This window comes from Coregonus lavaretus, assembly GCF_964263955.1.
Source record: "Coregonus lavaretus genome assembly, chromosome: 24".
Lineage (NCBI taxonomy): Eukaryota > Metazoa > Chordata > Actinopteri > Salmoniformes > Salmonidae > Coregonus > Coregonus lavaretus.
This window is the reverse complement of record NC_140011.1, coordinates 23,289,842-23,314,708: the sequence shown is the minus strand read 5'-3', so window position 1 is coordinate 23,314,708 and position 24,867 is coordinate 23,289,842. Positions and strand designations below refer to the sequence as shown.

Genomic DNA, 24,867 nt, shown 5'->3' with positions numbered 1-24,867 from the left:
TGGACACAACTGTGGGACGTATTGGAGTCAACATGGGCCAGCATCCCTACTGACAGACTTGCCGTCTCTCATTCTGTTTTCAAAGGGAGAGACCACAGCAAATAGAATAATTTGCTTGCAGTGTCCTGAGTGGCGCAGTGGTCTAAGGCACTGCATCGCAGTGCTAACTGTGCCACTAGAGATCCTGGTTCGAATCCAGGCTCTGTCGCGACCGGGAGACTCATGGGCGGCGCACAATTGGCCAAGCGTCGTCCAGGGTAGGGGAGGGAATGGCCGGCAGGGATGTAGCTCAGTTGATAGAGCATGGCGTTTGCAACGGCAGGGTTGTGGGTTCGATTCCCACGGGGGGCCAGTATAAAAAAAAATATATGTGTTCACTAACTGTAAGTCGCTCTGGATAAGAGCGTCTGCTAAATGACTAAAATGTGGTATTTGTTCAGCTTCACACATTCGGTACATGAATGCAAAGTTCAGTGTTGGCTATAACAAAAACACAGATTGATGAAAAATAAAGTATGTTTTTGGCAAATTTAAGTTATCTAATGTAGGTTTTAGTATGTTCAATTAATAAAATGAATACTTTTGCTGTATATTTAGAGTTCATAGAAAGTAGGGAAAAAACTGAAAATATATATAGTCATAAAGTATTATAATCACACATCTTTAGTTTAACATTACTTTATAAATACTGAAGATAACATTTCATTTAACATTTTAAAAAACATTACTAATCATATTGAAAATCAGAGCCAAAAACCAGTTTTGATCATGTACATTACTTTTCCTTGTTCTACAAAGACCTTTCCCAAATATGTCCTGTTTAGTATGTAGAATACAGCCATCTTATTGCTGAGCGATGGGAGGCAATTTAGGGAAGCGAGACTTTGGATTTGGGGCTCTTTGCTGACAGAAACATTCCCTTAATTCTCCTTATTCTAGTGAACGTCAATCTCCACCACACTCTTGGCCCGGAGTCAATCTCTCAACACCCTCTGGTTGCTCTGCTGTCAGCTGGGTCAGATCTCTTACAAACAGGTTGGTAGTGACAGAGTTTCCTCTGGCAGACTTCTCTCTAGGCTTTACTGCCACCTTGTGGTGAAGAATGGCAGAAGGTTATTCTTGCACAATGTGGTTGACCTCCTCAATGCTCCACTGCCCAGAGAAAACAGGAATGTATTTCACAGTGCTCATTAAGCAGCTTTGTATTATGCCCAGAGAAAACAGGAATGTATTTCACAGTGCTCATTAGGCAGCTTTGTATTATCTACTGTCATGGGTTTTTCAGTTCCTCCTAAGACTTTCTAATGAAAGAATGACACAGTCACAGATAACACAATCACATTTGTATTAGCTTTGAATTAATAATATACATAAACAAATACAAATATCATATTAAGAGTGCAATCCATCTGGATAGGTTATGATGCACATATATTTTATAAAAGACAGGTTTCAATCACTCTAGCCCTGTTATGCAAAATCTCTGCATCAAGGCTAGGGGCACATAAAATATGTGGACACGGATGGGGATCTTATCATGACACCGCACTGCTGTATCATACATGGAGCTCTGCAAGAACCCTTTGGGTTAGGGTGCATCTCAATAGTCTAAAATGTCTTCCTCTGCTTGTTTCTCTTCATACATCTGCACTGACTGACCAGTACAAATGGAGAGGAGTCATGAGAGGAAGGCAACTTTAGGCTATTGAGATCCACCCTTGGAGTTTCTCCATAACCCCCCCGATGGAGGTTTAAAAAAAGCCTCCATCCATTGTCACCTCTCTCTGCCAATCCTTCCATCTCTCACCTATTCATCACCCCCTCCCTCACAGTCTCTTCTTCATCTTGCCCTTCTTGTGGACACCACGGCCAAAGCCTGACTTCTTTTGATCGTTGAGGCGCTGCTTGCCCTTGCCCCGGAGCTTCTTCAAGCCTCCGCTCTGCAGGAACCTCTGTTTCTCTGTTTTTCTGCGCTGCTTCAGGATCTGATCTCTGCTCTTCAGCTCCGAGCGCGGGCCCCGGGAGCCACCACTACCATCCCTTTGCTGCCCTGGGGGCCCCAGGGGTTGGGAGTTGGGGCCCCTGGATGGGCCACCTCGGCCCCTTCCAGGCCTGCCTCGACCTGGAAGAGAGAGAGGGAGTGAGACAGGATTAGAGAAGAGAAGGGCCTAGGCAGCATTTCAATTGTTCATTATTTTGACATGCTGTTTTGCAAATACATCAAACTGGATATTGCTGTGAGTGTTTCGGAATAGATCTTAGGTAGTAGAGCCCGAAGACTGGAGCTTGGAGAATGTCCAAAAGGGATGTCAGCTTTACTTAAGAGACATTAGTCATTCATCAGACCCATCACAAACAACCGATCAAAACTCTAGCTACAGCCCTCTGATGATTTGCACTCCTACCTCCTCCACCCCTCCTTCCTCTGCCTCCGGTCTCTCCATCCGAATCTCCACCCCCTCCATCGTCCACCTTGTACTTCTTCTTCCACTCCTCATAGCTGCGACACACAGGGTCAAGGAGATAGAACATCCTAATAACATTGCAGTGGTACAATTAAGAGTGAGGACTTATGCACAATAAGCTGAGGGTGTTGGAATTTCCCTCCTATACCTTATTAAAAGCTTTCATCAGTAAAGATCAGTTTGACATGACAAAAAGGATACAAGTTCTTCTTATTCTTGTTGTTGATCATCTGTCCGCTCTCCGTTCTCTTCTTCTTCTTCTGGTCTGCCTCCTTTCCTGTTTCTTTGACAAAGCGCTTTCTCTTGCGATCCCTGCAGAGAGATGGAGGAGACGTCAAGTGAGGTCGCATGGGGAGTGTGTGTGTGTGTGTCTGTGCCGTGGTGTTCTCTCTTACCACTTCATCATGTGTTTGTGCTGGTTGAGTCTGTCTCCTTCGTCTCCCATCAGGTCCAGTACAGCAGTAGAAGCCTGCTGCTCAAACGTTGTGCCCTCCGCTCCCAGGCTCAGTCTGAAAACACACACACACACCCAGAGTCAATATCACTATGGCTCTGTTGTACCATTAGCCCACATTCACAGAATGACTATTTTGGTCTTGTTTTTAAAGCCGTTAAAGCGGAGTGGACTGTGTAGTCAGCCTTTCCCATACCCTCTTTCAGAGTTGAAGTCCTTGGGTCTATAGGGGATGTAGTTCTCCTCATCGCGGCCTGTCTGTTTGGTCTTCTTGCTGTCTGGCCTCTCCGTACGGCCGTCCTCCTGTGGCTTCCTCCGCTTCCCCCCCACCACCTCAGAAAACACACCCTGGTGGAGAAATGACATCCTGATTAGTCATATGATACTACTTTGTCTGTGGTGGTGCTACGCACCATTGTTGATTAGCAATGGAACACACACATGCTAGATGGATACTCAGTAGTGCTAACCTGAAGGTCCTCCTCTTCACTGTCCTCCTGGTCTGCTGTGTGGTGTGTGGAGGGTAGGGGAGTGACAGGAACGTGATACCTGCCCTCTGCAGCCAGAACCTCCTTCTTCTGTGTGAACCTATCCACCAGCCGCATGTCCCTGGTACGCTTCGCTCGCATCACCACGCTGGCGTTGGTCTTGCTGTTCGAATTGATCTCAAAGATCGTCTGGAGAAAAAGTGCCATGGTTGTTTAAAACAGTATTACTAACGGTTATTCATTCATTATAGAGAATAGTTTCCAATATGCATTTTCAATCCAAACTCACAGCTCTAGCCTTGTAGCCCTTAATGCAGTCCACCATTTGAAGGCGCTCCAGTTCCATTTTCTCCAAGCCTGACCCTGGCAATAGACAAATGAAACGTGGGTTAATATCTTAGCAAGCGTAAGGGAGTGTCTGTGAGGGATTTTTATGAGAGAACCTTAAATCTGATGAGGATCCATTGAGACAGAAACTTCATTGATTAACATCACAACTTTAAGGACCATCTGCAGCGCACTGGAAAGACCATTCTGTTAACAGGTCAGTCATCCTACTGACCTAACAGTGGGTGGACAGCCATGCTGGGGAGCTCTGTGTTCTTGACCCGTTTAAAGGACTCTGGTGAGGGCATGGGCCGGGATTTGATGTACTGCTTGTAGGCGTTGTCCGCTATTCGGCGCAGGTTCTGCAGGTCATGAGAGTTCTCATGGGCCGTGATCAGCTGGGATTCCTCATCATCCAGGATGCTCTGGGGAACACGACCAAACACACCGTCCGACTCTGGACGGAGGGAGAGAGGGAAGAAGGGAGAGAAAGATATTAAGCAGGAGATGGAGAAAGAGAGTGTTAGAAACAGACTCCTCACAGGTCCTCAACTGGCAACTTCATTAAATAGTACCCGCAAAACACCAGTCTCAACGTCAACAGTGAAGAGGCGACTCCAGGATGCTGACCTTCTAGGCAGAGTTGCAAAGAAAAAGCCATATCTCAGACTGGCCATCTTAATATTTTACTTTTATTGGCCAGTCTGAGATAGGGCTTTTTCTTTACAACTCTGCCTAGAAGGTGTTTTGCGGGTACTATTTAATGAAGCTGCCAGTTGAACGGTAGTGTATATATATAATTTTATTTTTTATGTCTGAGAGTAAGCAAGAGAATTGAGTACCTATGACAGAAAACAAGTTTGAACAGACAACTGGAGGGGTAAGCAATGGCTCCATTCCCTCATACTGTGTATGACATGTTTTGCCCAGTGCTGGTACCTTGTTGGTGGTCAGGTGTAGCCAGCTGAAGGGGTCTCCCCAGGAAGAGATGGAGGTCATAGACAAAAGGTATCTCATCTGTAGACACCAGGCTATAGGCTGCGCCACCGCGGCCTGCGCGCGCCACTCGACCTGATATTGAAAAGGCAGAGATGAGCCAACAGTCAATGGTGAGGAAGGCACTATATTTCATTGATTCAGATGGTTTTGTCATTGGCCTTTCTGTCCCAAGTACATAAATGACAAGTCAAGATAACCTAAAACATCACCACAATTAATGGTCAACATGCTGGTCAACTGTTTGAATTACCCACCGACTCTGTGCAGGAAAAGCTTGGCCTTGGAGGGGAAGTTGTAGTTGATGACATTGTCCAGCAGGGGGATGTCTATACCGCGAGCAGCCACGTCTGTCACGATCAACACCATGGCCTTGCGGTGAACAAATTTACCAATGTTGATCTTCCTGGCAGTCTGGTCCAGGGCACTGTAGATGTAGGCACACTCCACACCCTCAGAGGACAGCAGCTAAACATAGGGTAACACAAAGAGTTAGAGTCTAAATGTGTTTAAAAGTACAAGGCTGAGGACAACCAAACCTTCCATTAGTTTACCCTTTTATTCACGTGGGTCTCACCTCTTTGAGGTACTCGACATGGTGTTTGGTGGCAACAAAGACCACCGTCTGCTCCTGGGGCTTCGCCACGTTCCTCAGCAGGTGGAGAAGCAGAGCCGGCTTATCATCCATCCTCAGGTGGAAGAACGACAGCTGGGAGAGGAGAAAATGCAATGTTATGCTTCAACTTTTATATTAACTAATTGAATTAATCACAGGTTTCACATGTCGCATTCAACTGGGTCAAACAAACTTCACATTTTGTGGCTGTGTTTTAGCGAGTCCTTTAGCTTTACCTTCAGCAGCTCACTCAGCTTGGAATCCACGTCCAGACGAATCAGCACTGGCTCCGTCAACCCTACACAAAACACAACCCGTATAGAGCACTACACATCTTGCCTCGTACACAACTCATTATCAAAAGGTTGCACAAGAAGGCAGAGGTTGTGGGTGGGCTTTACATTGCCATTGAAGGGATGTTGTGGGTGGGCTTACCAGCTCTAGCAAACTCCACCAGCAGTTTGGGCAGGGTGGCAGAGAACAGCAGTGTCTGTCTGTTGTCTGGGAGCCTCCGGATGATCTCCTGGAGCTGGTCGGCAAAGCCCATCTCAAACAGCCTGTCAGCCTCGTCAAACACAACGTACTCCACGCTCTGTAGCTTCAGGTTCATCTCCATGACAACGTGCATCAGACGACCTGGGGTACCGATAATTCTGTAGGCAGAAGAGATAACTCAAATCTACAGCAGAGAACAACAAAACATAACCTTATCATTGTTTAAAATTGCATTATGGCAAATTACAGCAGTACATTGTGAAGGCCATTGTGTACATACATGTCCGGGTTCTCATGAAGTGCAGCAAACTGATCATCCATTCTGAAAATAAACAAGAGGTTCAAATCAAATTGTTTGTCACATGCGCCGAATTCAACTGGTGTAGACTTTACCGTGAAATGCTTGCTTACAGGCCCTTCCCAACAATGCAGAGTTTAAAAATAAAAAAAGTAATAGTAACACGAGGAATAAAATTAAAAACACAAGAATGGAGCTATATACAGGGAGTACCAGATCAATGTGCAGGGGTACGAGGTATTTGAGGTAGATATGTACATGAAGGCAGGGTAAAGTGACTAGGCATCAGGATAGATAATAATACAAATAAAATAAAGAACAGAGTAGCAGCAGCAAATTAGTAAAGTGTGTGTGTGCCATGTGTGTTGTGTCGGTCTGTGTGCATATGTAGTGTATGTGAATGTGTGTGGGAGTGTTTTGTGTGTGAGTGAGTGTGTATATGGTGTGTAAATATAGTCCAGTGAGTGTGCGTAGGGTCAGTGCAAGATAGAGTCAGTGCAGATAGTTTGGGCACCATTAATTGACTATTTAGCAGTCTGGCTATTTAACAGTCTTATGGCTTGGGGGTAGAAGCGGTCTCGGAGCCTGTTGGTCCGAGAGCCGATGCTTCGGTACCGTTTGCCGGACAGTAGCAGAGTGAACAGTTTATGGCTTGGGGAGGCTAAAGTCTTTGGCAATTTTTCAGGCCTTCCTCTGACACCGCCTGATATAGAGGTCCAGGATGGCAGGGAGCTCAGCAGTGTTGAGGGTCAGTGTCGTGGAGGTGTTGTTGCCTACCCTCATCACCTGGGGCCGGCCCGTCAGGAAGTCCAGAATCCAGTTGCTGAGGTTCAGTCCCAGGGTCCCTAGCTTGGTGATGAGCTTGGAGGGGACTATGGTGTTGAACACTGAGCTGTAGTCTATGAACAGAATTCTCACATAGTTATTTCTCCTCTTGTCCAGGTGGAAGAGGGCAGTGTGAAGTGCAATTGAGATTGCGTCATGTGTGGATCTGTTGGGGCGGTATGCAAATTGGAGTGGGTCTAGGGTGTCTGAGATGATGGTGTGATGTCCAGCCTTTCAAACCAGTTCCTAATTACAGATGTGAGTGCTACAGGGCGATAGTCATTTAGGCAGGTTACCTTGGAGCTATTGGGGAACAGGGACAATGGTGGTCAGCTTGAAACATGTTGGGATTAGACTGGGACAAGGATAGATTGAAAATGTCTGTGAATACACTTGCCAGCTGGTCTGCGCATGCTTTAAGAATGTGCCCTGTCCTCCCGAGTGGCGCAGTGGTCTAAGGCTAGCTGTGCCACTAGAGATCCTGGTTCGAATCCAGGCTCTGTCGTAGCCGGCCGCGACCGGGAGACCCATGGGGCGGCGCACAATTGGCCCAGCGGTGTCCAGGGTAGGGGAGGGAATGGCCGGCAGGGATGTAGCTCAGTTGGTAGAGCATGGCGTTTGCAACGCCAGGGTTGTGGGTTCGATTCCCATGGGGGGCCAGTATGAAAAAAATAAAAATAATGCATGCACTCACTAACTGTAAGTCGCTCTGGATAAGAGCGTCTGCTAAATTACTAAAATGTAAAAAAAGAAAAATGTATTCTGTCTGGCACAGTGGCCTTGTTCAGTTTATGCTTGTAAGGACAATAACAAATTTAAACACAACAAGACTGAAGATGTAATTAATACCTGTCTCCACCAAGGATCAAAGCTGTCTTAAGGCCGGTGAATTTTCCCAACTGAAATACAATAAAGGGAATATAGTTACTATTTGCTGTTATTGACCAAAACAACATACAATCCCTGAAAAATCAAAGATTAGCCCGTTTACATACAAATATGTATATTATATTGTAAAGTGATGTTGACCTCTTTGGTGAACTTCATGGTTTGCAGTGCCAACTCTCTGGTGGGGGTCAGAATTAGAGCCCTGGCCCCCGTCTGGGCCTGGGGGACCTTCAGCTTCTCAAACATGGGCACCAAAAACGCAGCAGTCTTTCCGCTGCCTGTCCTTGCCATGGCAACCATGTCCTTGCCATCTAGAATCACGGGGATAGTCTGAGAGGGAGAGAGGTCTCATAAACAATCAACCTGATATATTAGTGAAAGATCTAAGGGCACTGGCATACCTTTCTCTGGATTGGAGTAGGGACTTTGTAGCCCTTCTTCATGACTCCTTTAAAAACGGGGTAACTGAGACCTGCAATTAACAAAAGATGGCTGTTACGACATACTCAGGACACATTGCTATATAACACGTCAAACTCATTCCACGGAGGGCCGAGTGTCTGCTGGTTTTCGCTCCTTCCTTGTTGTTGATTGATGTATTCATTCTCTAGAATCTAAGACGTTGGTATGGATCCCCACCACACCACATGGATCATTTAGCCATTTGATTTTGAAATGTAGGACCCAGTGGCAAAATAATATATGATTGTTTTGTTGATAAAATATTGCAGTTTGGCCTTTAGTACCAAATCCCATAGAAACGCATTGAATAACACCACATTCATGAATGGCAAAAGAGATGTATTATACGGAATAAGGTTTTGATGCATGTCCTATATCTAGGAGATATAAGAAAGCTCAGGAAACACAGTACCAGTCAAAAGTTTGGACACATACTCATTCAAGGGTTTTTCTTTATTTTTACTATTTTCTACATTGTAGAATAATAGTGAAGACTTCAAAACGTTGAAATAACACATATGGAATCATGTAGTAACCAAAAAAGTGTTAAACAAATCAAAATATATTTTATATTTGAGATTCTTCAAATAGCCACCTTTTGCCTTTATGACAGCTTTGCACATTCTTGGCATTCTCTCAACCAGCTTCACCTGGAATGCTTTTCCAACAGTCTTGAAGGAGTTCGCACATATGCTGAGCACTTGTTGACTGCTTTTCCTTCAATCTGCTGTCCGACTCATTCCAAACCATCTCAATTGGGTTGAGATCAGGGAATTGTGGAGGCCAGGTCATCTGACGCAGCACTCCATCACTCTCCTTCTTGGTCAAATAGCCCCTACACAGCCTGGAGGTGTGTTGGGTCATTGTCCTGTTGAAAAACAAATGATAGTCCCACAAAGCCCAAATCAGATGGGATGGCGTATCGCTGCAGAATGCTGTGGTAGCCATGCTGGTTAAGTGTGCCTTGAATTCGAAATAAATCACAGACGGTGTCACCAGCAAAGCACCCCCACACCATAACACCACCTCCTCCATGCTTTACGGTGGGAACTACACATGCGGAGATCGTCCGTTCACCCACACGTCTCACAAAGACACAGCGGTTTGAACCAAAAATCTCCAATTTGGACTCCAGACTAAAGGACAAATTTCCACCGGTCTAATGTCCATTGCTCGTGATACTTGGCCCAAGCAGGTCTCTTCTTCTTATTGGTGTCCTTTAATAGTGGTTTCTTTGCAGCAATTCGACCATGAAGGCCTGATTCACACAGTCCCCTCTGAACAATTGATGTTGAGATGTGTCTGTTACTTGAACTCTGTGAAGCATTTATTTCAGCTGCAATTTTTGAGGCTGGTAACTCTAATGAATTTATCCTCTGCAACAGGGGTAACTCTGGTTCTTCCATTCCTGTGGCGGTCCTCATGACAGCCAGTTTTATCATAGCGCTTGATGGTTTTTGCGACTGCACTTGAAGAAACTTTAAATGTCCTTGAAATGTAGTAATGATGGACTGTCATTTCTCTTTCCTTATTTGAGCTGTTCTTGCCATAATATGGACTCTGTCTTTTACCAAATAGGGCTATCTTCTGTATACCTCCCCACCTTGTCACAACAGAACTGATTGGGTCAAACGCATTAAGGAAAGAAATTCCTTAAATTCACTTTTAAGAAGGCACACCTGTTAATTGAAATGCATTCAAGGTGACTACCTCATGAAGGTGGTTGAGAGAATGCCAAGAATGTGCAAAGCTGTCATCAAGGCAAAGGATGGCTATTTGAAGAATCTCAAATATAAAATATATCTTGATATGTTTAACACTTTTTTGGTTACTACATGATTCCATGTGTGTTATTTCATAGTTTTGATGTCTTCACTTTTATTCTACAATGTAAAAAATATTTAAAATAAAGAAAAACCCTTGAATGAGTAGGCGTGTCCAAACGTTTGACTGGTAGTGTATGTATATATTTTTTAATTACACATATTTAACAAAAAAAAATTTGGGGGGGTAGGCACAAAACTACCTCCACATTTCCATTAATTTATTTTACCTGTACCGGTTACCTTCTGATGAGTCACTGTAGCTTAAACTGGTGGATTTTGATGGGGATTTTTTTGTATTATATAACTTATAGACGCACCGGTGTGTCAATAGACTCTACGGGGTAAGGTCACTCATTAGTAAGGAACTCCCCCTCACCTGGTTGTCTAGGTCTTAATTGAAAGGGAAAAACAAAAACCTGTACTAGGCCCTCCATGGAATGAGTTTGACACCCCTGTTGTATAACATCTGTAAGTGTCTTACAAAGATGGCCTTCAGATAAGCCTACTCAAATTTCTCACCCATGGACTGGAAGCCCCCAGACTTCTTTTTCTTCTTGTTCTGAGCTCTGACCAGCTCCCTTGTGTCTGGTTCAACATCAGACAGACACTCTGATGAAGCACCAGGGAACCGGGGTAACTTTCTTCCAGGCTGAAAAACACATGCATTGCATGAAATACCATGACATTGTCATTATGGGGACTGAAACTCATAATCATCTCCCACTCAAATCCAAATCTAGCGCTACTTTAAAAGCTAGTATCCTTAGTTGCTACATCCATTTTGGACTTGTAAATTAATTACATTGTAGCGATCCTCGCTATATGCACCTAGTTACAATTCCGACCAAGTGGGTTAACCCTATTGGCGCGATGTGCAGGGTGTTTGCCTTTTACGCCAGAGACCCGGGATTGCGTTCCCGCTCGCTACACTAGTGTCAGAAGTGGGATGGCGCCGTGAGTCCATCGGAACGCACGGTCGGACACGTGAAGGGCCTTGAACGAATGTCGAAGCACGGGGACGTGGGTTCCCATTCGGATTACGCGCTAGCTATATTAGTCACATGACGGTTCCCACCAAGTGGGTTAGCGCGATGCGTATAGTATTTGCCTTTCATGCCAGAGACCCGGGTTCACTTCGCTACAATATAACGTTATACCCATTGATTATTGCAGAATATAACTTATAAATGCATGTCGTACCGCATCAGAACCGAAAATATAAGCTTGTTTTACTCCAATTTTAGTAAACGTAAACAAACACTGTATAGCCTCAACACATGGTTAAAACGATGTGATATTATGGATGATCTATCCTTGCATCCATAGCTATGTCTATGAATTTGAGTGATTACATTTCTCCAGCCTCATTCCTTAGCGAAACCGGGGTGGGGAGCACGCTCTCTTATTGTTTCAATTAGGATTCTAGCTTTAATAATGGTTCATGTAATTGACCATAAATCAATTCTAGGCCTAACGTTACGCAAAGCCCCACAACAGGCAAACCCTGCACACAAGTTGACATCCACCGCTAATTGCCTAGTTAGCATGTTAGCTAGCAGAGGGTTAGCAACTAGCTAAGTAAATTAATAGCAGGTAGATTTACATACGTTTGCTCAAATGACTACAGCAAATTGTTTACCTAGCTACAATAACAGAAAAATGAAATGGTTCTTACAGAATCATCGTCCCTAATTTTAGCAGCAACTTCGAAATCTCCACCATCCGACTCGTCAGGCTCCCGGTGGCCAGTCTGTCTCTTTTTCTTAGTTAGCTTCTTCTTTCTTTGAGCCATTGTGATTAGTATCAGCACTTTTTATACTTTTTCAACACTTTGAACTAGTTAGAATAATAAAAAAACGATAGGTGCTAAAAAAAAAAATGAACAGCTCAGCACACGACAACAACACAGACGGCAGACATTTTGAAACACGTGCGATTATGCACGCAAGACTCGTGCGTCGGCGCATGATATGACGTCTTGTGTTTTTCTTGTGAGTTGTATCACAGAGTTTCTGAACGCGGAGGCGTAACATCGCGAGACTTCCGGGAACGCTTGCGAAACAGAACAGGCCTGGGTTTGGGGTTTGAGAAGTCATGACCCCCCCCCCCCCTCCTCAGAGGGGCAGTTTTAAAGAGTGGATTTAGGACCGCGGGGACACCACAGAGCGTGCAGACAGGCTGTGTGAAGGCAAAGCTTCTGAAAGGCTGCCTTAAAGGCGCTGCATGGTCAATCCGATGTCAGCATTGGCCCTGCAGCATTTATGGTGATAAGGCCTCTGCAGAAGTCAGGGCATTCCAGTGGTTGGGGCATTCATACTACAGTCGTGGTCAAAAGTTTTGAGAATGACACAAGTATTGGTCTTCACAAAGTTCGCTGTTATGTGTCATGATATATTTTTGTCAGATGTTACTATGGTATACTGAAGTATAATTACAAGCATTCCATAAGCGTCAAAGGCGTTTATTGACAAGACCTCTGCAATCCGCCCTGGCATGCTGTCAATTAACTTCTGGGCCACATCCTGACTGATGGCAGCCCATTCTTGCATAATCAATGCTTGGAGTTAGTGGGTTTTTGTTTGTCCACCCGCCTCTTGAGGATCGACCACAAGTTCTCAATGGCATTAAGGTCTGGGGAGTTTCCTGGCCATGGACCCAAAATGTCGTCACCAAACTGTTCTTGGATGGTTGGGAGAAGTTGCTCTCGGAGGATGTGTTGGTACCATTCTTTATTCATGGCTGTGTTCTTAGGCAAAATTGTGAGTGAGCCCACTCCCTTGGCTGAGAAGCAACCCCACACATGAATGGTCTCAGGATGCTTTACTGTTGGCATGACACAGGACTGATGGTAGCGCTCACCTTGTCTTCTCCGGACAAGGTGTTTTCCGGATGCCCCAAACAATCGGAAAGGGGATTCATCAGAGAAAATGACTTTACCCCAGGCCTCAGCAGTCCAATCCCTGTACCTTTTGCAGAATATCAGTCTGTCCCTGATGTTTTTCCTGGAGAGAAATGGCTTCTTTGCTTCCCTTCTTGACACCAGGCCATCCTCCAAAAGTCTTCGCCTCACTGTGCGTGCAGATGCACTCACACCTGCCTGCTGCCATTCCTGAGCAAGCTCTGCACTGGTGGTGCCCCGATCCTGCAGCTGAATCAACTTTAGGAGACGGTCCTGGTGCTTGCTGGACTTTCTTGGGCGCCCTGACACCTTCTTCACAACAATTGAACCTCTCTCCTTGAAGTTCTTGATGATCCGATAAATGGTTGATTTAGGTGCAATCTTACTAGCAGCAATATCCTTGCCTGTGAAGCCCTTTTTCTGCAAAGCAATGATGACGGCACGTGTTTCCTTGCAGGTAACCATGAGGAAGAACAATGATTTCAAGCACCACCCTCCTTTTAAAGCCTCCAGTCTGTTATTCTAACTCAATCAGCATGACAGAGTGATCTCCAGCCTTGTCCTCGTCAACACTCTCACCTATGTTAACGAGAGAATCACTGACATGATGGCAGCTGGTTCTTTTGTGGCAGGGCTGAAATGCAGTGGAAATGTGTTTTTGGAATTAAGTTAATTGCCATGGCAAAGAGGGACTTTGCAATTAATTGCAATTCATCTGATCACTCTTCATGACATTCTGGAGTATATGCAAATTGCCATCATCAAAACTGAGGCAGCAGACTTTGTGAAAATTAGTATTTGTGTCATTCTCAAAACTTTTGACCATGACTGTACATGTAACGTTAGCTAATGTTTCATCCCCTCTTGACTGAAGTTCTGTCTGAAGAGAATGAACTAGCTAGCTAGCTAGTAACAACCACAGCCAATTCAGTTCTAGCCATCTGTCAGGTAGCGGTATCTAACAGCTGTTGTGTGTATGGAAATGTTTTGTAGCCTTTTTGTCCCATTTCAACATAAGTAAATTAACTTGGCTAGTTTTCACCATTTGATGTACCATTAGAGCTAGCCAAAAACGTTAGCTAGCTAGCTCACAAACTTTAGCTATTATTTTTGCTCAATCACACTAGACCTGAATCGAACAATGTAAACAGCGGCCAAAAGATTGAAGACCGATATTCTGAAGTTTTTTGACAACGCATTGTGAGTTTTTATTAGTCAGTATAGCAATGTAACATTATTGATCTGTCAGTTTCCCTAGCTAATTCCCTACTTTTCACACTGACACGGTATAAACAGCTCTACAGGCTGTCATGGTGCACAGTCAGTACACAACACTATGCTCATCATGTCTTCGCAGAATCAGATGGTGACAGGTGTCCCTGCAGGGTCAGACAACCAGGGAAGACTAGTCTACGGAGCTCAGGTGAATTCTGTAGTATATTATAACAATCAGTGAATGGATACAAAGTTCCATCTTCAATTGATGGGTAGGCTACAGTCTGGGATCTGGGAATAATGGTAATTTCAATTATTGAACCATTAGTTCTATTCTTGGATAATATCATGTATAATTGTACACCAAGGTAATTATTTGTGAGCAGGATCAGATGGTTGACAGAGGTCTCAGCAGGGTCAGGCAACCAGGGAAGACCAGTCTGTGACGGCACTGAGGTGAACTTTTGCAAATACAACACTTTATTCTCTCTGTGCCACGAACACTTGACAAGCCAGAATCTTCGAAGATTTAAACTGTATCAAGGGTTGATAGAGGCTTTTCCCGATGACACAAAACATGCCAAATAAAAATATGAGGAAGACCTAAGAGACACTATTGATGATGAATGGATACAGATGTTTGAATGCCCAGTCATGTTCATATAATCTCAGGCATAAATTACTGCAGTTTAAGACCATCCATAGAACATACTATATGCCAGTGAAACTGAATATCATGCACTCAAATATAATTCCTCTGCTGGAGGTGTAAAACACAAAAGGGGACATACTGTATTTGCATATGTTATGATCTTGTAAAGGCTGGCTGAATTCTGGCAAAGAGTATATTCTTTTATTTCAGCATGTCTACTGATTCGCCCTTCTCCCTGTATTTGTTTGCTTGGAAATGTTGATACCGGAGACTGTCATCAGAAGAAACTGTGTAACCTAGCATTTATAGCGGCTAAGAAATGAATTGCCATTAATTGGAAGGTTGGTTATCCTCCCACAATGTCACAATGGATGGCAGAAATGTCAGGTTATGTATCACTAGATTTGATGTATTACAATATTAAGGGTATACTGTGCAACTTTCATAAGGTCCGGGTGCCTTACATGGAATACTGTATGACAAAAGGGTTCTGTATTGAAAACATGAGATTTTTTTAGTCAAGCAGTCGCAAAGAAAATGAATGGCGCCTGTCTCAGTGGACTAATCCATTTAGGAGACTGCAGGGATGCCACAGTCCAAGAATATGGGGATTGTAGCTCAGATGCACAAGGCACGTCTCTCTCCAGAAGGCGCCATTTCGTGGGTATTCATTGTTTCATAACTTCTTTGTGTACATTGTTTGCTGTCTATCAATTCCCCATTACATATATCACCAGTAGTAGCCTAAAGTTACCGTAACATTTTTGTTTGGTTACGGTAATTTATCTTAATGCATTCAATATATTATTATTACAGTCATTTACACGTTTTTGTTTATTTCATTCCATTTACGAGTTTTGTCAATTTATTAATCGTCTTTTGTTTGAAACGCTCCTGTCAATGGTGAGTAAGGACTCGCACCTGATTATGCATATAGAAGTAGGACTAGTCTACCTGTCCTGCGCGCAAATGTAGGCCTATAAATGTGCCCATTTGGGGATGTCTGATAGTATTTCAGATTGTCTTAACTCACCACCACAAATGAGCTGTGGAGCTTCTCAAAGTAATCTTTCTTCACTTCCAACAGCAAGTAAACAAAGTCTGTTTTTACAATCAACTGAGAATGTCTGCTAAATGGCATATTATAATTATTATATTATAGAATGACAATAGTTCCTCAAAGTATTTGAGCAATATTTCCAGCTCTCTCCCTTTCGATAACCACTCGGCAAATAGACTACTCTGACCAAGATTTTTCTTAGTCGGGGACAGCCCTAGTAGAAATGTAGGAAATTAGCTTTAGAGTCCACAACAAATTGAGGGAGGACCCCCAGACCCCACACCAGGTTATGTCCCCCCCACTTCTAAAACCAAAGTTGTGCCCCTGAATTTAAAATCATGTGCCATTAGATACTTGGCTGATACAGTGAATTAATTAAAAAAAACATAGTCCTTAGATTACACTATTATATTATGTATGTACAGCAAATTGACCTCAATAGATCTAGAGGTGTTGTGTTGGTCAATGGCACAGTTCTCCTTTGAAATCAAAAGAGAAACAGCAAAAAAGAATAGGTGAGCTGAGTAGACTGGACAGCATCTCTCTGGAAAACATGGGATGTGCCAACAGAGTTATTTACTAAAAACTGCACTCTCGCCCATCTGGAGAGGCCATATGTTTCTTTAAGGCCCAGTGCAGTCAAAAACGTGATTTTCCTGTGTTTTATATATACTTCCACACTATGAGGTTGGAATAATACTGTGAAAATGATGCTGATAACCTTTTAGTGTAAGAGCTGTTTGAAAAGACTGCCTGAAATGTCAGCTTGTTTTGGTGGGATGGAGTTTTGGCCTGCCTGGTGACATCACCAGGCGGCAAATTGTGGTCCTCTGTAGCTCAGCTGGTAGAGCACGGCGCTTGTAACGCCAAGGTAGTGGGTTCGATCCCCGGGACCACCCATACGTAAAAATGTATGCACGCATGACTGTAAGTCGCTTTGGATAAAAGCGTCTGCTAAATGGCATATTATTATTATATATTATTATTATTACAATAGACCATTAAGAAATAGATTTCCAAACCTCTCTGCCAATAACAGCTATTTTCCCGTTCTCCCAACTCAGACCACTCCCAGACAGTCCTAACAAAACTCTTGCTTGACAAATGTCTCTTTGCCAAGAAGCTATTTCTTTCTCTTTGATAATTTCAATTGAAAACAATCACAGCAAGGTACTTAAAGGTGCTACACAGGATTTTTTTGAATTTTTGCATTGTGATTTCAGAAAATGTTAATAATATATCTGCCGCTAATGATAGTGTTTCACGGTATTACTTACCTGCCAGTGATGTGATTGTCTGTGATATTCGCCTATTGATTTCTCCCGCTGGAGCAGCATCTGCTGTCAAACTGGGAAAGCTGTTCTGACTTTGTGGCTGTGTTATCTAGTGGAAATGTCTCTGTCATTTCCTGGTTGCCAAAATTGTACACTGTTCACTCAATATCAGTTTATGTGAGAAAACAAGCACTGAATAGTGTATGGAGGGGTGTCAAACTCATTCCACGGAGGGCCGAGTGTCTGCAGGTTTTTCGTTTTTCGTTTCAATTAAGACCTAGACAACCAGGTGAAAGGAGTTCCTTACTAATTAGTGAACTTAATTAATCAATCAAGTAAAAGGGTGGAGCGAAAACCAGCAGACACTCAGCCCTCCGTGGAATGAGTTTGACATGTGGTGTAGACACCTCTGTTTTCAATAACTTTCAATACCTCACCTTGCGAGGATAACTACACTGAGCCTTTTTCCACTGGTGTGCATGGCCAAAAAGCTCTATTTTCATGTCATCCAATAAATGTAAACACCTGGAGTTTGCTGAACCGCATTGGCACTTGGATTGGAACTGGTGCTTTGGTCAGATGACATGAAAATAGAGCTCTTTGGCCACACACAAGTGGTGGGTTTGGCGTTGAAATGAGAATGCATGAGCAGAAAATAACCCCAAAATAACCAAAATATGGTGGTGGATCTTTGATGTTATGGGGCTATTTTGCTTCCACTGGTCCTGTGGCCCTTCTTAAGGTCAACCGCATCATGAACTTTACCCAGTACCAGGATATTTTTTGCCAAACACCTGGTTGCCTCTGCCTTGAGGCTGAAACTTGGACGCAAGTGGATCTTCCAGCAAGACAATAACCCCAAGCACACATCAAGATCCACAACGAAATGGTTAATTGGCCACAAAATAAACATTTTGCAATGGCCATCTCAGTCTCCGGACTTGAAACCCGTTGAAAACCTGTGGTTTGAATTGAAGAGTGCAGTCTATAAGTGCAGAAGAACGATATCAAGGATCTGGAAGGATTCTGCATGGAGGATTGGTCTAAGATCCCTCTCAATGTGTTCCCCAACTCATAAAATATTTTAGTGAAGTATTGAAAGGTATTGAAAACAGGGGTATCAATAATTTTTACTTTTGAGAAAAAAATGTATTAATTGTTACACAAAATAGTTTTCTTTGAACAATTATATTTGTATAAAATAATATAATTTCCCAATTTTTTGGAGCAGACAATATAGCTCAGTATTTGAATTATTTAGTCATTTTTGCTCATCTTTATCAAGGGTGCCAATAATTTCAGACACCACTGTAGATCTTTATTATTCCTATAATCAACTGAAGCTAGAGTTCAGTGTAACACTGCCTAGGGATCTCTCCAACCTGCTTGAGTCTTGCCTTTGACTTTGTTTCGTGTGATGTCATCGAGGTATTCTACATGTTCTAGTTAGGGGACCAGCTGGCTCCTCAGTGAAGTTTCCCCTAGTTGTAGATCTAGGATCAGCTTCCCCTCCCCCAATCCTAACCTTAACAATTAGTGGGGAAAATGCCAAACGTGCCCAAGATCAGCATTTAGGGGCAAATTCACCATACACCAGGCCAGCTGCTGCACACGAACAGCTGTGGCAGACATCGAAAGCCCTATTGAAGCCCCATGGTTCTTTGCTCATTAGGGCCAGCACAGGAGACATTGCAACTTGCAACCACCAGGTTTTCTGCCAGTTCTCCATCTGGCGGACATCTTTTTTTGTTTGTCTTCACTTGAGCTACTGTGTTGTTGCCCAGCAAAAACATGTCATTAAATTCCTGCCTGCATTCCCCACCCTGTTGTTCTTATATTTGTATTGTGAGGTGCATTCATTAGCTAGAGTTTTCATGCTCCTGTGTGTCATGTAGGCTATGTCTGGGAGGACGCAGCATGGTCTTATTGCTACAGCTCTGTTGTGTAAAGCTTCACCTCTGTTACTCCGATTGATTTAGCCTGATGGGATCCATATTTGACATACATGAACAGAATTATCATCCCATTATGCATACTAGGCTAAGCTTGAGCAGAAGCCCAAAGCTTGAGGGACTTACAGGAAGAGTATCTGTCATTCAAAAGCAGTGATAATGAATTTTGGGATTTAGGTTGCCTTATCAGTCACTTACTCAAACACTTTCATTAAAATCTGTATAACTGTACATTAGAAAACTACATATGCTGCTGACTGATACTGGAGATAGATTGCAGCATTAGTATAGCATGGACATGGCTTGTGGTCAGCAAATGTGCATTTAATGAAAGTAATTAGGAAGACCGATGTCAACATGTCTCTGGTTGTTTAAAAAAAAATGAATGTGTAATGCAGATGTCGACTGTACTGTAAGATTTGGAGAGTAGGGGAAAGTTTAAATTAAATATATATCTGATGCTAATGCTAAGCCTGTAAATGGGAGTACCGGTTCAACATTCTTCGGCCGTATCTGTGTCAAATTTAATTATTTAAAAGCCAGGCGCTCATCTAACCTTTTTAAAAATAGACTACCATCCAATTAGCATCGAGAGCCATGCTTGTTGGCGAATCAGACAGGAGTGTTTACTGGCAAGGCATCAGACACTGGTATGGATGTTTCATGCCAGAAACTCCACCAAGGGGACGGTTCGTCCCAAAATCTCACTCCAGTTCCTTGCAAGAAAATCAAGGGGTGTGAGTGTAATGACAAAGAATGCTCTCTGTTGGATTTGCATCCCAAGAAAAATGAAGACCAATGTGATGATAAGAAAGATCCCTTCAAGATAGTCAAGAGTGCCAAGATATCTTTGTCTGACTAACTGCCATTTTGGGAATGGCCCTCCCCCAACAGTGTATGCACCACAAGATACGCTCTCTCTGGTCCCTTGGGACCAGCCCCATGCATTGAGCCATGACATCCACTTACTATCACGAACACTACTACACCAATGTGAAGCATGCATTAGTGGGTGATGAAGAGGGTGGCTCGCGGGGGGGATGGTTTTGTCCCCAGCCATTTGGTCTGGCATGGCACTGTGAACGTGAAAGTACCACCCCAAGTGAGGACAGATGGTGAGAGGTCCCCAGGCTTCACCCCCAGGCCCCTGGGCAAAACGCGGCCAAGCACAAGATATCTGGGCTGTGATTGAGCCATGCCTCTCAGCCTCCCATAGCCCAATAAGATGCTGTGAGGCTCAGTGAAGATATGCTTGAGAACACATGTAATTATGTTGACCCTGTGGTTTCCCTGGTCTTCCCATCCCCCCAGATTTTAGACATCATGGTTTATCATGGTGTAGGGCTGTAATATGCTAGTGTAGCAGTAGCATTGACAACATTATAATCCTCACAATAGATCTGAAACTCTATGCATGTTTCATTGGCCAAAGTCTAGTCCATTCATATTTTCCATGCACTGAATAATTTAATGTGCATTAAAGCCAAATTCAGAACCTGCTTGCATTTCCACATCTGAAGGAAGCTAAGCTCTTTGCTAAAAATGTCCCCTTTGCTGTATAAGGATAATTTAGATTTGAGGCCCCTTTAGTGCAAAAACTGCAGAGGCACATACATCTGGTTAAAACTTTCAATTACTTGATATTCTGGCATTAAAAGGCAGTTTCCCTTCAAGCCACAAGCCGTTAATCTCACAGCTAGTGCCAGCATTAAGGCGATCATCATGACACATGTGACAATTAAGCGCAAAAACTGTCCCTAGAGGACATTAAAGAGACAGACCCGAGAGGATTTCTCCCACCAGCGAAACTAGCTGGGGATTCACTGTCACCCAAACTTACTACCACCCTCAATACTCTCTACTGTAGGCTACATGCAATGAATACACTGTTTTGATTCAGATGTATTAGTCTCATTGTACTTTTAATACATGAGATTTAAATGGACATTTTCAGCCCCATCCTGTCTCATCTTCTCTGGGATATGTGAGACTACAGATGCCCAGAAGTAAAGCCTGAGAGCAGAATTAACTTTTCATGCTTTATGTCCTTATTCTCACTCCTGTTGTTTCTTTTGACCGTCTGCCGCTACCAGGCACACTCCTCACCCTCTCTCTCTCTCGCTCTCTCTCTCTCTCTCTCTCTCTCTCTCGTGTCTTTTTTAATTGCAAATTCATGTCAGCCAGCAGTCTCTATTTCTGTCACTGTCGCTCGGCTTCCCTCAGGGACTTAAAGGGAATTTAAAGGGGCCATTGTGTGCCATAAGATAAGTCAGGAGTTGCTCGGGAGAATTGCTTTCATCACCGTGGGACTACTGGACCCCTTTTCCTGCTTGGCTCTCTATAGCTTTATCACTCAAAGGCTCAAGCAGCTCACCAGAATACAAATTCTCAGGGACTGACTGACGGGGCGAAAAGGGTGGATATAAGAAATGAGATGTGCAAATCTGAACTGCATTTTAGAATTTTTATATGAAGTGATTGATTGATGTTTACTACAGTATTATTTGTGAAAATTATATAAATGTTTATATGCATTGTTGTCACGAGAATTTTGTTATCTCAATGGTTGAAGCCAACTACTTCTTAAGTCTTAGAATAATTCCCAAAAGGTTGTAAATCTCTTAGTTTAAATAAATTAAACAAAGACTCAATCCTACAATGGTCAGCATATTTATTAATGAGAGCGCTCTGCAACAAAATGATCGTACAATATTTTTATACGCACACGTCAGAGGAAAAATCCCACACCGCTGTAGGCGGGCTGTATATTTCCACTGTACCTGGGTTTAGCTCATGTTTTCCTCTGCTCTCCTGACCATCAGGTCACACACACACACACACACACACACACACACACACACACACACACACACACACACACACACACACACACACACACACACACACACACACACACACACACACACACACAGACATGTTCTTTTCATATTCTACTCCTTGCTCGGGCAGGCTGCATTCCTTAGATATCGCCGTCCTCACAATATTCTGAAACCTTTTCATACTCTCCTTTCCCTGTGTGTTTTTTGAACCAGTCTCCTGTTATTGGTTTCAATCGTACTCTGTTGCTGTGATATAAACACATTTGATTAACTCTCTAAGCTCTAGTCTACTAATTAGTCATACATTATTAGTTTAACTGAGGGTGTGACATTTTAGTCATATCTTATTCACACATTTCTTTATCAATCCACCCTTTGACTAAATTTCACACACACATTTAAAATACATTCTTATAAAATGAAACACACAACAAGGCATACAACTTGTTTTGCATATTAAATGAGTCACTAGTACAAAACACACTATAAAAATAGAATTTGTCTTGCATTGCTACCAAATTTTACTTCCAACCATAACTCACTCTCCTTGTTAGGATTTTCACTATAACTTTCATTGAAAAGATAGTATACTAAACATTAAAAATTGTCTCATCCAATTTAGGTTCTCAGGGTTAAAATCTTCTGCATCGTCCAGGAGGATATAGGTCGTCGTTCCATCGGTCTGAGTAGGGAATGGGCCCATAGGTCACTGCTTTCTCCAACGCCTTGCTCACCAACCCTCTGACACAGGGAACAAGACAACATCCACAAAGAACAAGCACACCCATACAAGCTGCACCCAGAATAGTTGCAACAATAGTTTTCCATTTACCAAACATTTTATCAAACCATCCAGTCATTGATGCATTCACCCCCGAGCTCTCAGCCCATTCTTCACTTAATGCCGTGAGACCGGCCAGTGCGCTAGTTACTGTACCATCTGGGGCTGTATTGTTGGGGATAAACGTACAACAATGACCTCCCACCATCTTGCAAATTCCCGCCCTTCTCTGGTAAAAGCATATCGAGAGCCAACCTATTCTGTCAGATCATGAGTGAGGTGGTGGATAGTTGGTCTGAGATTCCCTTCACTGCATCCCTTGTCTAATTAACGAACCTTTGTAGATGTAATTAATCCAGTCAACATTTTTATTAATTGTAACCCACCAGAAAAACGTTGTTGTAAACCCTTCTCCAATTTGATCTGCGATTCGCATTACTTTGGTGTCTATAACATTGATAATCTCCGGGGGTCATGGTGAATTGGGGTGCCTTAGTATTATCCTTTTTAAGAGTGGTTGTTTTAATATCAGAACAATTAGGTGAGGTTTGGTTTGATCCCAAATCTATCACACACGAGAACATGGTCTGAGGCATAGGTGCAGTTAAAAGGGTTGGCCTACCTGTTGAACAGGCATAACAATTAGTTTGACCCAACGCCCTAGCTGTATAGTTCATCCACCTTACCCAGAAGTTCTCACTTGAAATTCCATCTACTTCTCCTTGGTTCATTTCCTGCATGAGGAAATATTCTACCCTTGGTGGTTTAGTGCTATTTAGGATTCCTTCTGAGGGCCTTCCAAGGGGTGTTAGACTAGTTTTTGATACCTCTGGTGATAACATTGGATCTACCTGCTGTTCTGTTTCGGAGGTGGAAGATTCATTTCTCTCCTGAAAAATTAGCCTCACACATGCATCTTCCCCGACATCATCAACACAGACTCAATAGTTCCTTGCTATGTCATCTTGCATAATTGACTTTACCGTTATCACCAGTTCCGTTTTACATTAATCATGGGTTTGTTTAATTCCCCATCGGTGTGCTGCGTCCATTCCATTCTCATAGTATGTTCCCCAGGTATGTTTAAACACCCTTGCCCAAGGACATAAGCGTTCCCCAGTGCAAATGTATTTACCATACCATCTAGGACCTAACTTTCTTGTACAGACCCCCAAAACCTCCTAACTCTTCATGGGAGAAGTCGAATGGTATCTTGAATCCCCCATCTTGTCCTAAACTGACTTTAACTATAAAATAATAATTCCCCAATAGTCTTTCTTGGTTTCAGTATTTCTACGAGATCGAATCAGTGCCTTGGTATTATTTTGTTCATCATTTCCCTGTTTAGGTTGACCTGGATTAATCCATAATATGGTTAACATGATGATGCAGCTCAGAGTCCCCCAAAATCCCCAAAACCGCCTTCCCAATCCTGTCCCTGACCCACCTGCCTGGTACTTCCCCATACCCACACCTCTAGGAACACCCCACAGTGATGAAAGGTCGGGGTAGGGTTTCTTCGTTAACAGAGTTTACCCCCGAACCCTAGTGGTTCAGTTTTTCTCTTTAACTCTGTGTGTGTTCAACGGTGTTGGTATGTGGGCCTACCTTTTTGCAGTGGGTAACGTGGACCCAAGTGGCTCTCTCAGCTATTCTTATAGCGAAGGCAGTTACCAATAGGACTTGGTATGGTCCCTCCCAGCGTGACTGCTTTCAATCCTTTTTCCTCAACGATTGGATCCACACCCAGTCTCCAGGTTGTATACTATGAGTCACCTTCTCCTTTAATTCTCCTGTAGGACACAAATTCTTAGACATACGGGTATGGTTAACGAACAATTTTCTCATGTGTTCTGCTAGTGTATTCTCTAGTTCTATGTCTGCCTGTTCTGGTCCTGCCAACTGTGGCATTCTGTAAGGTCTTCCAAACACTTTCTCAAAGGGGGACAACCCAATTGATCTGGTGTTACCCTAATCGTCATTAATACTATCTGTAGACATTGTACCCAATTTCTTCCTTTCACTCCATGATAACTCTATAAAATCAATTTCCA

The 24,867-nt window shown here is 43.2% G+C and overlaps 1 protein-coding gene across 1 annotated transcript; it reads right to left on the bottom strand.

Annotated features, from left to right (window-relative positions):
- Positions 1 to 1,326: 1,326 nt before the first annotated feature.
- LOC311099485 (ATP-dependent RNA helicase DDX54-like) lies at positions 1,327 to 12,090 on the bottom strand. Its single transcript, XM_084140180.1, has 19 exons — positions 11,816 to 12,090; positions 10,660 to 10,789; positions 8,254 to 8,324; positions 7,994 to 8,182; positions 7,814 to 7,863; positions 6,122 to 6,163; positions 5,782 to 5,999; positions 5,583 to 5,644; positions 5,308 to 5,439; positions 4,988 to 5,198; positions 4,674 to 4,805; positions 3,970 to 4,191; positions 3,697 to 3,770; positions 3,390 to 3,596; positions 3,116 to 3,267; positions 2,861 to 2,974; positions 2,667 to 2,777; positions 2,406 to 2,500; positions 1,327 to 2,122 (listed from the first exon to the last, which is right to left on the bottom strand). Exons 1-19 carry the CDS (start codon positions 11,930 to 11,932, stop codon positions 1,827 to 1,829), a joined length of 2,625 nt encoding a protein of 874 aa, XP_083996306.1. The 5' UTR covers positions 11,933 to 12,090; the 3' UTR covers positions 1,327 to 1,826.
- Between the last annotated feature and the right edge of the window lie 12,777 nt (positions 12,091 to 24,867).

Bases quoted from the DNA above. Each gene is read 5' to 3' on its own strand.
- LOC311099485 (XM_084140180.1), bottom strand. From the start codon at position 11,932: ATGGCTCAAAGAAAGAAGAAGCTAACTAAGAAAAAGAGACAGACTGGC. The intron at 4,806-4,987 runs GTGGGTAATTCA...TTTCAATATCAG, and splicing joins GCTTTTCCTGCACAGAGTCG to GTCGAGTGGCGCGCGCAGGC. The intron at 2,501-2,666 runs GTATCCTTTTTG...TGTGTGTCGCAG, and splicing joins AACAAGAATAAGAAGAACTT to CTATGAGGAGTGGAAGAAGA.